Source organism: Myotis brandtii, unplaced genomic scaffold, assembly GCF_000412655.1.
Source record: "Myotis brandtii unplaced genomic scaffold, ASM41265v1 scaffold1327, whole genome shotgun sequence".
NCBI classification, from domain to species: domain Eukaryota; kingdom Metazoa; phylum Chordata; class Mammalia; order Chiroptera; family Vespertilionidae; genus Myotis; species Myotis brandtii.
Genome location: NW_005354705.1, coordinates 626,676 through 639,893, shown reverse-complemented (window position 1 = coordinate 639,893; position 13,218 = coordinate 626,676). Strand labels below are relative to the sequence as shown.

Below are 13,218 nucleotides of genomic sequence, written 5' to 3'. Positions count from 1 at the left end.
GTGCGCGGCGTTGCCACGTGCGCGGCGTTGCCACGTGCGCACGTGCGAAGGGTGCAGAAGGCCAGGCGCTTTCACGCAGCTGTCCTCCATCAGTGGGCTCCTCCCCTCCCTGTTCATTCTGGGCTTCCAGCCTCTCCTTTTTCCATGGATGTGTATCCCGCTCTGCCTTGAAACTTTACTTCTTGCCGCTCACTCAGAAGCTTTATCAGAGGCCTGCTCGGGAAAACAGTTTCCTCAATTTATTTTTGTAACTTGAATGGTAAACTCAGTTTAAGAGAAAGGTTCCCTCTATGTTTTTCAAGGGACTTGGGCATGTTTACATCGTGATCATTTGAAAAGGGGAGTTTATTGAATGGTAATAAGGTTGATTCTATATCTCCTAGATTCCCCTCCAAGAAACAGGGCCGTATGTAATTTGATGCACGCATAGCATCACTTTTCTCTTTAAAGCCCAGCTGCTCGTGAAGGCTGGTGACCTGTCTCCGTTTCTGTCTGAGGATTCCCTCTCTGGCTCAATAGTCAGCTCAGTGCTGGTGTCCTTCTGGCCTGGCAGTACTTTCATGAACGGTCCTTCTACTAGTTCTTCATCTGTCAAAAAAGAAGAGGCCACTTTTGATACTGAAAGTCTCACGGGACAGCTCTTTGTCCGTCCACAGCCATCCATCCCAGTCAAATAAATTGGGAATCAGCAAATACCTGAGTGCCATTTAGAGAGGAGAAAAATAAACCCCAACTTAAACCTATGATTGTCAACACAACAAAAGGAGACAAGGTATTGTTTTAAAAGTTGTTGTTTGCTGAGAACATTCCATAGTGTGAAATATAGTAGTAACTATATTTAGGATTATTCCATTAGTCCTCAAGGGCCAATTTTGGGTTACTAAAGAAATGCCCAGTCTGGAAGACCCACTCAGTGAGACAAATGGCTAGGTGAGAGCCTATCAAGGGAAACGTAGAGAAATCAGTGGCAAAGGAGTTACTTGAGTAGATAGAAGAGACAGGCCAAGGCTACCACAGGGCTGGGCAAAAAGAGTGGTTGGGGCATATCTTCTGAACAGTTTCATGGAGATCAGTTGACCCTTTGCTTCTCTTGAATATTGTAAAAAGTAGGAGAACAGAAGTGCCCAACAGAAGGGTAAAAATGGAAATGGGTGTGTGATGCCTAGAATAGAGGTGATAGGAAGTAGAAATGGGTGACACCGATCTGTAGTTTAATTCAGAAGTATCTCCTTCTCCCAACCCAAACGTCTCACTTTGGGGTTGAGAGCATACAGGAAGAGGAAGACTTCCAAGAAGACTTGGATAAGTCCCGAACTTGTAAAGTCCCTTGCATAATTCCTAATTGTGAGTGGTAAATATATTAGAAATTATTCTGGGCATAGAAAACATTGTGTGGTTAAATAGTAACAGATTGCATTGGCCAAATCTGGGCAACTTGAGCATTCAAAAGAATAATGATAATAAGGTGTAACATAATTAACTTAAAGAAGAGCCCAAGTTCATAATGATACTCAAAAGAAAAGAGGGAGCTATTATTTACAGAATAATGCAAGCTAATAAATGTAGAAGGAATAATAGAATTAGAAAAAAAGTGTCACTTTTAACCACCAATGTAGTAATCGATTCAGACACGGATTATCATTGATGTACAGTTGGGTAAAAATTTAAGAGTATAATTTTCACTGATCCCAAAGTTTCATCCCACAGATTATTTATTAATTACCAAGGAGAGATAAAACTTAACAATGGAGAGACCTGGAAGATACCACCTTCACCAAGTGATCAAACTTAGCATTATGGGCCACTTGAAGTGATAAGGCAGGAAGGACATATCGCCTATGTAGTATTCTTTCCAAAATAGTTTACCTTGAATCTAATCATGAGCACAGACAAATCCAGACTGTGGGACAACTTATAAGACAACTGTCTTAGACACATAAAAAATTCCAGTGTCGCCAAAACCGGTTTGGCTCAGTGGATAGAGTGTTGGCCTGCGGACTGAAAGGTCCCAGGTTCGATTCCGGTCAAGGGCATGTACCTGGGTTGCGGGCACTGAGGCGGCTGATCGATGTTTCTCTTTCATCGATGTTTCTGACTCTCTATCTCTCTCCCTTCCTCTCTGTAAAAAATCAATAAAATATATTTTTTAAAAATTCCAGTGTCATAAAAGATTTTTTAAAAGGTTAGGAAAATTTTTTAGACTAAAAAGACAAAGACATGACATGTGATGGCTGATCTTTGAGTGGATCCTGGATCAAAACAAAACAGATTTAAAGAATATTATTGGAGGGGGGAAAGAATATTCCTGGCTTTTGGCCAAGTTGGAGTAACTGGGACCAATTTAACCTCCTGTGTAAAACAATTTAAAAACCAGGCAAAATAATATGTAAGAACAATTTTTAAGGAATTTCACCTCACACAATGGAGAACAGGGACCCCAAGACATAGGAAGTAAATGAAGTGAGACCTATGATTGCCCTAGCTTATGGCTCTGAGTTTCCAGGTCATGATGGAACTAAGAGTCGGGGAAAACCAAGGTGACTAGACTTTACAAAGCAAAGAGGTGCACTGACAAGAACTCTGGGGATATGCAGAGATCTCTTGAGTATTCCACAAAGAACTAGCCAGTACATGTGTATGAAGAATTGCTTGAAGCCAGGAAAAGAACCACACAGTGTTCCCAAAAGCCAGAGATTAAAAACTACAGTGTCTAAATGCAAAAGACACTGGACAGGATTAATGGCAGATTAGACACTGCAGAAGGAGAAAAGATACGTGAATTTAAAGCATAGCAATAGAAACTATACAAAATGAAATGCAAGGAAAAACAAAACAACAAAAATGAACAACTGTGAGGATTAAGTAAACTAGGATATGCAAGGTGGCTGATACACAGCACACGTTTGCCACATATTCCCTTTCTCTGTTCTTTCCTTAACCTGAATTCAAATCACTGAATTCAACTTTGCACCAGGCCCCGCCCCACCGCCCTCCCTTTCAGCAAACACTGGGGGAGGCCTGTTTCTCCGCCTCCACCTGCTCTGAAGTGATCAGAGTTCAGAGCACTAAGTGGTCAGAGAGGGAACGACCAGCAGCAAGTAGGACATCTGCACTCAGCCGTCTCCTGAGGCTGAACTGCCCCACTGAGAGGATGAAGGTCTTCGTGGCTGCCCTCTTTCTCCTCCTCAGCCTCAGCACTGCTTCTGCTTCTGCTTCTGCTTCCCGCAGCCAGGCAAGTGAGTCTACCTGCCCCTGTAGGGCAGCGATGAGCAAGGGGACCGGGGCAGCTGGCAGTGAGGTGACACCAAGAACGCTGTCAGATCTCTGTCATCATCCTTGGGGCCTCTACCCTTCCCGCATGCTTAGCCGCTATCTTGAAACTCTCCCCTTCGTAAGTAGCTGGGCTGTGGTCCAGATCCTTCTGGGGTTGGGCAGTTTTGGGAAGATGGGTCAAGGTTATGTCAGAAGTCCCAAGGGATGAGCCTTTAGGAAGAGGAGCCAAGGAAGTAACAGAAGAGACAACAATAAATGTATGTGCTGAAGAGGCAGGCAAGGCAAGTGGATGAGAACAGCCTGCTCTCTGGGAGAGCAGACAAAGAGTGTTGGGTAGGCAGGCTGAGCGACGTTTGGGGCTAAGCTCAGAAATGAGGAGTCTGAACCTAGACACCCCTTCCTGGCACAGACTGCTGGGACTATCATGGCAACCAAAAGGGGTCCCAATGGGATGCTCACCCAAGTGTGCCATTTGGGGTTTCATGACTCCCATCTCCACCCCCCCACCCCACCCCACCCTCAGCCTAGATCAGCCGTGGGCAAACTATGGCCCGCGGGCCGGATCCGGCCCATTTGAAATGAATAAAACTAAAAAAAAAAAACCGTACCCTTTTATGTAATGATGGGGTGGGGGGGTCCCACTGGGGTGCCTGACTAGCCTGGGTGCTAAAAAAAAAAAAAGACCATACCCTTTTTTGTAATGATGTTTACTTTGAATTTATATTAGTTCACACAAACACTCCATCCATGCTTTTGTTCGGCCCTCCGGTCCAGTTTGTGGCCCTCGAGTCAAAAAGTTTGCCCACCCCTGGCCTAGATCTAAATAAAGTCTGTGGGAAAAGGGAAAGGGGAAAGGGGTTAAGAGGTTTTGGAGCTACAGAATGCTTGGGAACTATGGAGAACAAGAATTGTTTCGCCTTGCTTTACCCCTGCTTCTACCATCATTTATAAGGACCTGGTGACAGGGAAGGAACCAGTCACTCAGTCCTTCCACATACCTGCCTTCTGCTGCCCCAGCCCTTTTCTCCCTAGGCTGCCCTTGGCTTGCAGTCGAGCCCAACTCTGCCTGTATAAATATTTGGAGGAGCAAGGGTCGTGCACACCACATAATCTGCCCACACGCTCTCAGGATGCCCTGATCTAAACTTTGTTTTGAGAGCCAAGGACATTAATGTCACTGTCTGCAGAGGTGCATATGGTGGGATAACAATGCCCTCTGGGAGGTCAAGCAGGCCTGTGCGATGGGTTCAGGCTTCGAGAAAGAGAAAATGGCTCACCTAAAACACAAGTCAGCCAAATGGTGCGCTCAAGATGTTCCAAGTCTTGCCACCAGCTGTGCTCAGTCCCTGCTAACAGATGGCTTTGCCATCAAAGGAGTGAAGCACAGTGGACGGGAGATGGAGGTCATGGGCTCCCTCTCTGCCTCCTCGGCTCAGCTTTCAATGTGATTCCCTCAGGAAGTCCTATGTCGGTGAACATTTCACCCAGCTGCTGCCTGAAGTATGAAGAGAAAGTATTACCAAGGAAACTGGTGGTGGGATACAGAAAGGCCTTCAACTGTAACCTGCCAGCAATCATGTAAGTACTTCCCTACAGATATTTCTGTGGAAAAGGAAGGGGAACCAGGGACTGGAATGAATGCATAAAACCAGTAACTCTCCATCTCCATACTAGAAGGAGGAGAGTAGTGGTTAAGGGCTTTGAATCTCACAGAACAGGCCTGGGTTAAATTCTTGATTTTGCTACTTATAGCTGTGTGACCCAATAAATAGTGCTCATAATGAAACCCAAGCCTGAGGGTCTAGACTGGGTGGGGAAGGGGCTACAAGTAGGGTTGATGTGGTCTAGAGGCTAGAGAGGGAGGCCCTCTGATGGGGCCAAGATGGGGTAGGCCTAGGTTAGCCCCGTGTAAGCTAGAAGTGGGGGATTGTGGACTGGACCCCCACTCTACTCTATGGCCCATGACAGTCTAACTTTGTCTCCACAGCCTCGTCACCAAAAAGAACCGAGAGATCTGCACTAATCCCAACAACAAATGGGTCCAAGATTATATCAAGGATCCCAACCTGCCTTTGCTACCCCCCAGGAAGTTGCCCCAGGTTAAATCTATCTGATCATAGAAAGGCCTAGCCCAGCTCCTCAACTCCTCATGATAGTCAAGCCTTGGTGGGAGCCCAGGTTCAGGAAAGAAAGGTGTGATCCTATGAAAAACGAGGGCAGCCTTTCGGTCTGAATGACAGTCACATTCAGAGAAATGAGCCAGTGATCCAAAAAATAAAAGTATTTTGAATATTTTCTCAATCTCTGGAGGAAATGCCAGAATTAAGGGAGGTGAGCAAGCATACATTCTTAATACTCAGAAAAACGCCTTCCACATCTTTCCCCTTGCTCACAATCTCTCACCTAACGCCAATACAACAACCATTCTAATAACTGCATCCTGCTCCCAACCAGCCTGACGATCTCTGGCCTCTGACTCATTAAGAGCTCCACAGAACTCTTGACTTTTCTTGTCCATCCTTATCCTATTTCTAGATCTCTTTCCCCCCCCCACCCCGCCCTCTATTTTTTTTTCTTTTAAAACATAATTTTTGGGAACATTTGAAATCTTGTGTCCCTGCATATGTTATCAGTTTGGCTTTTGGCTTAAATAAACATTTACAAAAACTCTCAGGAAAAAAGAGGAATAACTTTTTCTTAGCAGGCCAGGGTGGAAATATCACATGCTAATGATCTTTGTCTTTTTTTTTTTAAGTGTCACCTGAGAATATGTTTATTGATTTTTAGAGAGGAAAGGGGAGAAAGAGAAAAAAACAACAGTGACATCCAGCCACAAGCTAGGTATGTGCTCTGACCAGAAATTGAACCCACAAACTTTCAGTACATAGGACAATGCTCCAATCAACTGAGCTGCCAGGGCTGATCTTGGACACTTTTGCTGAGGTTTTGCCACCTCCCTAAGATTTGGTCTCCCCCTCAGGTGGCATGGGTACAGAGAGTGTCAAAACAAAAGAAGAGGTGAGACTCTCTAGCTCCTACACTAAGCTTTTCGGGACAGGAAAAGGGCATTAGACTAGGTTAAGGGTAAAAATCTTGGTCCAAAACTCAACCATTCAATAAAGAAAATTTCCTTTAATCCTAACTTCATTCCTGACTTCCTTTTTGATAGGGTGGGAGAAACTTAATCTAGTTGTTTCAGTAGCTTCTCAACATTCTGATGTGGTACATCTACACAATGGAATACTACGCTTTGGAAAAAAAAAGAATTCTTACCATTTGCAACAGCATGGATGGAACTGGAAAGCATTATGCTAAGCGAAATAAGCCAGTCAGAGAAAGGTAAACATCACATGATGTCACTCATTTGTGGAATATAATGAACAACATAAACTGATGAACAAAAACAGATCCAGAGACATCACACCTCAGAAGGAAGGTAGGGGAGGGTGGGGGTAAGGGGGAGGGATCAGCCAAAGGACTTGTATGCATGCATATAAGCCTAACCAATGGACACAGACAACAAGGGGGGATAAGGACACATATGTAATACCTTAATCAATAAAGAGAGACAAAACACATTCTAAGCATTTTGTCAAGGTTGGGAGCTGGAGAATTTACATGACACCAAGGCCAGACATACATACTCAGTATTCCCTTCTTGCTACCTTTCTGCCTCCAGCTCAATAGCTGGAAGCTGACTCAGAAAAAAGTCAACATTCCCTAAAAATGCTGTTGTGGAGACAAAACAAAAATCAGACATTTAAATATATATAATTAAGAGAAACAAATTCAAGTAAAGTGATCATTCTGAAAACTAGCCAATGATTTGGATTCTGGTAAATTGACCCATAACTCCTCCTAGTGGCCTCAGGTGGTAATACATGAGCCTGCCACCCCACCCCAACTGAAGCCCCTGACCACAGCTAGCCAATCAGAATCTCCCTCAGAGAGATGAAATCTGGACCAGAGAAACATAAGGTTGCTGTTGGAGCAGCATCCCAAGGGAAGAAGTCTATGAACCCTTGCACTGAAGTCCCTGGAGCTTCTGTATTTCCTGTCCCCCACAAAGGCTTGGAGGTTTAGCTAGTCTCTCAGTTCCCGAAGATGCCCCAGCATTCGTCCCATTCTTTTGTGTGTGTGTGTGTGTGTGTGTGTGTGTGTGTGTGTGTGTTGTTGTTGTTGTTGTTGTTGTTGTTGTTGTTGTTGTTTTTTAATCCCTGAAGGGCCATGGTGGCATTTAACACCTCTGGAATAACTTTCTGTTGGTTTAGGTTAATTCTGGTTTGTGTCTGGTAAAGTATACATGCCACTTTAAGTATACAGTTTTAAGTGTACAATTCAGTCGGATTAAGTACAGTCACAGTGTTGTGCAATCATCACCACTATTCATCTCCCAGAACTTTTCCATCTTCCCAAACTGAAACTCTGTACCCATTAAATAATAATGCCCCACTCCTCCTTCCCCCGGCCCCGAGTAATCATTATTCTACTTTCTTTCTCTCTGAACTTGACTACTCTAGTTACCTTATATAAGTTGAGTCATATGGTATTTGTCCTTTTGTGACTGGCTTATTTCATTTAGCCTATGTCTTTAAGGTTCATCCATGTTACTTCATGAGTCAGAATTTTATTCCTTTTTAAAATTTAATAACATTCCATCTTGTTTATCTATTCATCCATCCATGGAAATCTGGGTATCCCCCTTTTTGTTTACATTAGCCAGAGTTAGCAGATCTTGGTTCCTGTTACCTGTGCCAAAAGCACTTTAACTCTTACAATGAAACATCAACCAGTGTTTTTCCTGACCTTGTCCCTCCACAGGGGGCTGGTGTTACGTGCTTTCGACCCTACTGGGCTGTGAGCTCCTGTTCCTTGATCCAGAAATGGCCACTGAATTTGACCTATAAAGGTCATCAGTGACTTTGAGGAGAGGTCTCAGTGGAAAGTAGTGATAGAAACCCAACCAAAGGGGTGGGAGACAGAATGGGAGGTGTGGAAGTGGGGCCTAGGACTCTACATAGACAACTCTTCTAAAAACTTTTTTGTGAAGAAAAGCAAAATTTAAGGCAAGAGCTAGAAGCAGGTATGGGTTCAAGGGAGGATTTTTAAAGATACGAGGATTTAGAGCATGTTTGGGTGTTAGCTTCAGTTTTCTTTGCTATAAAATGGAAACCAAAAAACCCACGACTACAGGTTATTAGGAGAATCAGACCAGTTAACAGATGTAAAGTGCCCAGTACAGTGCCTGGCTCACAGTAGAGATTCAGCACCGATGGGCTCCCCTCTCAGAGAAAGGAAGCTTGAGTCCAGCAGGTTTTCACTGTAAAGGCAAGATGACAGTCTTCAGTTCTCACATTGCCGACTATCATAGAGGAAAAGAAGCTGATGGAAAGGAATCATGTTAATGTTAAGATCAAGAATAAAAGCTATAAACTCTGGACAAATTTTTAAAATAATTGAAAGCACGAGAGACTTACAAAAGCAGACAGGTTTTGTAGGGGCGTTGAAAATTGGAGCAAACCTCAGGGATAGAGTTTTTGTGGCAGTGGCCTCAGGTCAACTGTAGTTGTTGTGAAGGATGCCACAGGATTGACCAAAATGCTAATAAGAAAGTTTGTGGCCTTTCTAGCCAGATGAACCAGGGGAAGGAGCCTGAAGAAATAGTGGCTACTGGAGAGAGAGTGAGAAAACTCCAAAATAAAAAATAAAAATCAGCAAAAGGGAATCCCAAATTCTTTCTATAAACTTAGCCCAAGTTTCTAGTCCTGACATCCCTAAAACATACATACTTGGGGAAAACTGAAAGCAGCTTGCAGCTAAAACTTAAAGAACTAAACTAAGATCTGATCACCATCTACTGCAGACATGAAAGTTTGCAGTTTGAACTGGTCATAGGATTGGCTAAAATGCTGACTCACTGGTTAGAGTGTTGGCTCATGTACTGAAGATCCCAAGTTCAATTCCTGGTCAAGGACATGTACCTGGGTTGATCCCTGGGCCCTGATCAGGGGGTATACAGGAGGCAACCAATCCACATGTCTCACATCAATGTCTCTCTCCCCTTTCTTCCCTCCCACTATGAAAATCAATGGAAAAAATATCCTTGGGTGAAGATTAAATAAATAACTAAAAGAACAGCAAGAAGCTGCATAACCTTTTCTAATCTAGCCTCTATGTCAGTGATGGCGAACCTTTTGAGCTCAGCGTGTCAGCATTTTGAAAAACCCTAACTTAACTCTGGTGCCGTGTCACATATAGAAATTTTTTGATATTTGCAACCATAGTAAAACAAAGATTTATATTTTTGATATTTTATATATTTAAATGCCATTTAACAAAGAAAAATCAACCAAAAAAATGAGTTTGCGTGTCATAGGTTCGCCATCACTGCTCTATGTACTTCGCATCCCTGTCGAGACAGTCATAGAGGTCTGCCCAGGTCCAAGCACCGAGGACATAGTCTCCATCTCTTGATGGAGGAAACATCAAAGAACTTACAGACATGTTTTTAAGTCACCACATCTGTAGAATAGAAAGAATAATACCAATGTCTATTCTCAGGAGAGTTGATGTAAGGCTTAAATAATATCAAGTATACCTGGCACACTGTATATTATAACTCCAGCTCTACGTGACCACAGGCAATGTTATCAACCTCACTGTGCCCCAGTGCCCTTGCCAATACAATGGAACTGGAAATTGTACCCCCACCATACAACTGTTGTTAAAATAATTCATTTAAAGCACTTAGCATAATGCCTGCCACATAGTAAATTAAAGCTCAATAAATTTCGACCGTTGTTTTTACTAACCACTATTTGAATTATTGTTATCGTCAAGAGTCTTCAATGACTTCACCACAAAGGAGGAGAGGGGAGGGGGGATAATGAGAATTACACACGAGAGCTGATGGTTTTCAGCCAATTCTCAGGCAGGAAGTTATGAGGAAGGTCACAGAACTAGTCCTCATCCCATCCTACCTATTATCCCCTGCACTGCGAGATGAGTGCTGTTGGGCTGCCAAAGGATGCTGTCTAGAGATTGACAAGGCTGAGCCTTTGCTCAGGCAAATAGCAAACCCCAAGGGCCCCACTGAGTACAGCCCCACAGAATTTTGGAAAAGAAGATACCCAAATCCAGACAGGCCAGCAATACCAGGCACATCTGCCTGGAGGAACACTTAGAATCTGGGGTCTAAACTCCCAGGAAGCAGTGTCAAGAGCAAGGCCAGTTCTTGGTCTTTAAGGAAGTTTTGGAAACCACTCAAAAACTAGGATCTTGTAACTAAAATGAGACCAGAAGCCCAGTCCTGCAAAATGGTACATGCCCTTGGTAGATGAATGGGGAGACACCAGGGAAAGATTTGGGCTGGGAATTCGGGGCAAGACAGGATCTTGGTCCTTCCAGAACACGGGAGAATGAGTATCACGAACTCAAAGGCAAGGCCAAAGTAGGAGCCATGTCCTTTTAACTGGAACCCATGACAAGAAAAAGGAGAACACAGAGAGTGGTAATCATTGCTATTTATTGAGTGTCTTTCATGTGCCAAATATGGTACTGGGAGCAAGCTGAATAACTTGGGGCCCAGGGACCAGTGACAGGGCATTGAATCTAAGGTCCAACTTTAAAAGGCCTCCCAGTCCCTGGGTAGTCTTCAAGTCAGCCTTGATTTGCTCACCAAGGAGCAACTGAGCCTACAAGTGGAAATCGGCAAATCTAGTTGAATAGGGGCAGGGCAGGGTGACTCTCATTGCCCCTCATACCATACCTTGTATTTGCCTGTGACTTTGACTCTCCACAGGGATTATGTCTATAATGAAAACATACAACAAAGTCTTTCATGATGTCACCTCCAAATTACATTTGCAGATCATTCAGGTGTTGAGAAATGTAATAACCTTCATCATCAAGATGGGTATCATTTAAACTCCAGTTGCATCACTAGCGCATTGTCCACTATCTGACAAACAGAGGTTCCATTTAGATCCAATCAGAGTTGAAACTCAGCCAGCTCCCTTATCTGGAGCTGCTGTAGTTGAGACACATGATAAATTAAAATGCAGCCAGCTCCTTCTCGCCAGTGAATTTCATTAAATCACAGGAAGTCTGCCTACAGAATTCCCATTGATCCAGTTTCTGGCCCAGGGCTGACCTATTCTGAAGGTGATAGAGTAAGATGAAAACACCAATTAACAGCTAACACCAGAGTTGTTCTTTAAAAAGGAATTGCTTGCCACCAGTGTGACTCGGTGGTTGAGCATTGACCTATGAACCAGGAGGTCGCGGTTCAATTCCAGGTCAGGGCACATGCCTGGGTTGCAGGCTCAACCAGAAGGGGACATGCAGGAGGTAGCTGGTCAATAATTATCTCTCATCACTGATGTTTCTATCCCTCTCTCTCCTTTCTTCTCTCTGAAATCAACAAAAACATTTAAAAAAGTGCTTTTATTTAGGAAAATACCTTGAAAAGTCAAAGAGTGAATAGAAGATGGGAATTTTAGGACATGGGTTTAAGGGAGAAAATAAACAAAAGCAAAAACTAAACTCTTCTGCATACAAAGTGGACAGAAAGTTTAGAGAGAGGAAAGCAGAGAAAAGAGGACAGATGGCTGCAGAACAAGAAAAAGGATCAGGCAACCTGGAAGGAAACTGATCAGCTGAAAGAAATTATAAGTGACAGGGAGACCAGGAGACATCTAAGACCAGAGACATCTAATATTTCATTCTAGATTGTTTGCATTGCTGTGATTTAAACCATCAACATCTCCCCAAATTTTTCAGAGAAGTCTGATATGTCCCTGTATCCTTGCTGATAGTGTAATGGGAAATAGTCAGCGTAGTAGAGGGAAGTGTGCCTATCTCACATTCACCCTCACAGTGAACGTGGACAGTTTTGTGCCTGACCATAATGTGGTCTTGAAAGCATTGTCTGTCTCCAGGACCCTTCCCACATGGAACTGCAGAGATTAGTCCAAGAGGTGGATACACAACCCACCAAATTTCCACCAAGGGCAGACCAAGTACCTCCCTAAAGTTGGTAGTGAACACTTGGAGAAAGAGGCTTGCTCTTTTCTGGGGTGGCTGAGCTAGAATGATAAAAGAATTGAACAGCCAGCAGCTTTCTCCCTTTCTCCCACATCTGAATAAAGGAAGCCCGGCTTCCTTTTCAGAAGAAAACTGGGCAATATACACAAGGAGCAGAGATGAAAAGTTGAGTGTAAGAAACCCTCGATGGCATGGTTTGAGCCTCTGGATCAAGCCAGACCTGAAGCCTGGAACTTCTTACCCAGCCTTGGGGGGCAGGGGAGGGGAGTCAGCTACTCTGAGGCTGCTCTACACAGTCTCCTAAGGGTCCCAGCAGGGTTGCACCATTACAATGGTAATCTGCCCACTAAGGAACCCTGAAGTGGCTTCCTTCCCTTTTATGTTTCATGTTTCCCTACTGGAACTTTCAGGGAACACCTCCCAGTAAACTACTTGCACTCAAATCTTTATCTCATAGTCTGCTTCTGGGGGATCCCAATCTGAGAAAGGTGTGAGAGAAAGGAAAGTCAAGAAGAATGACTCTTAGGTTGTTGGCCTTCATCAATTTAGCTTAAGTAGCTACATGTATTGAGCATTTGCCATGTGCCAAGCATTCTGCTTGGCCTCTGACATAGAATATGCCAAGTAATTATCCCAGCCACTTATGTAGGATGCAGTATAGAGAAAAAGGGCTCAGGGTCAGACAGCTAGTAAGTGGTGGAGCTGGTTTTCAAAAAGCAGGAAGTGATGGGGTAGAAAGTCCACACTACGTTGGCTTGGCTGCCTAAAATGTGTGTGTGTGTTGGGGGGGCGGGGGGGTGTCATGACCAGCCCCTCATTCCCAAGTGGAATGTTCCTGTGTCATCACAGTAGAGATTCTCAATGATACTGTCATTCACTTTTTCACTGATGGCGAAAGTG

At 43.8% G+C, this 13,218-nt stretch overlaps 1 protein-coding gene across 1 annotated transcript; it reads left to right on the top strand.

Moving 5' to 3' along the window:
• The first annotated feature begins 3,049 nt into the window (after window positions 1-3,049).
• CCL16 (chemokine (C-C motif) ligand 16) lies at window positions 3,050-6,072 on the top strand. Its single transcript, XM_005860216.2, has 3 exons — window positions 3,050-3,236; window positions 4,731-4,851; window positions 5,261-6,072. The coding sequence occupies exons 1-3, from the start codon at window positions 3,152-3,154 to the stop codon at window positions 5,385-5,387; spliced, it is 333 nt and encodes a 110-aa protein (XP_005860278.1). The 5' UTR covers window positions 3,050-3,151; the 3' UTR covers window positions 5,388-6,072.
• The last annotated feature ends 7,146 nt before the right edge of the window (window positions 6,073-13,218 follow it).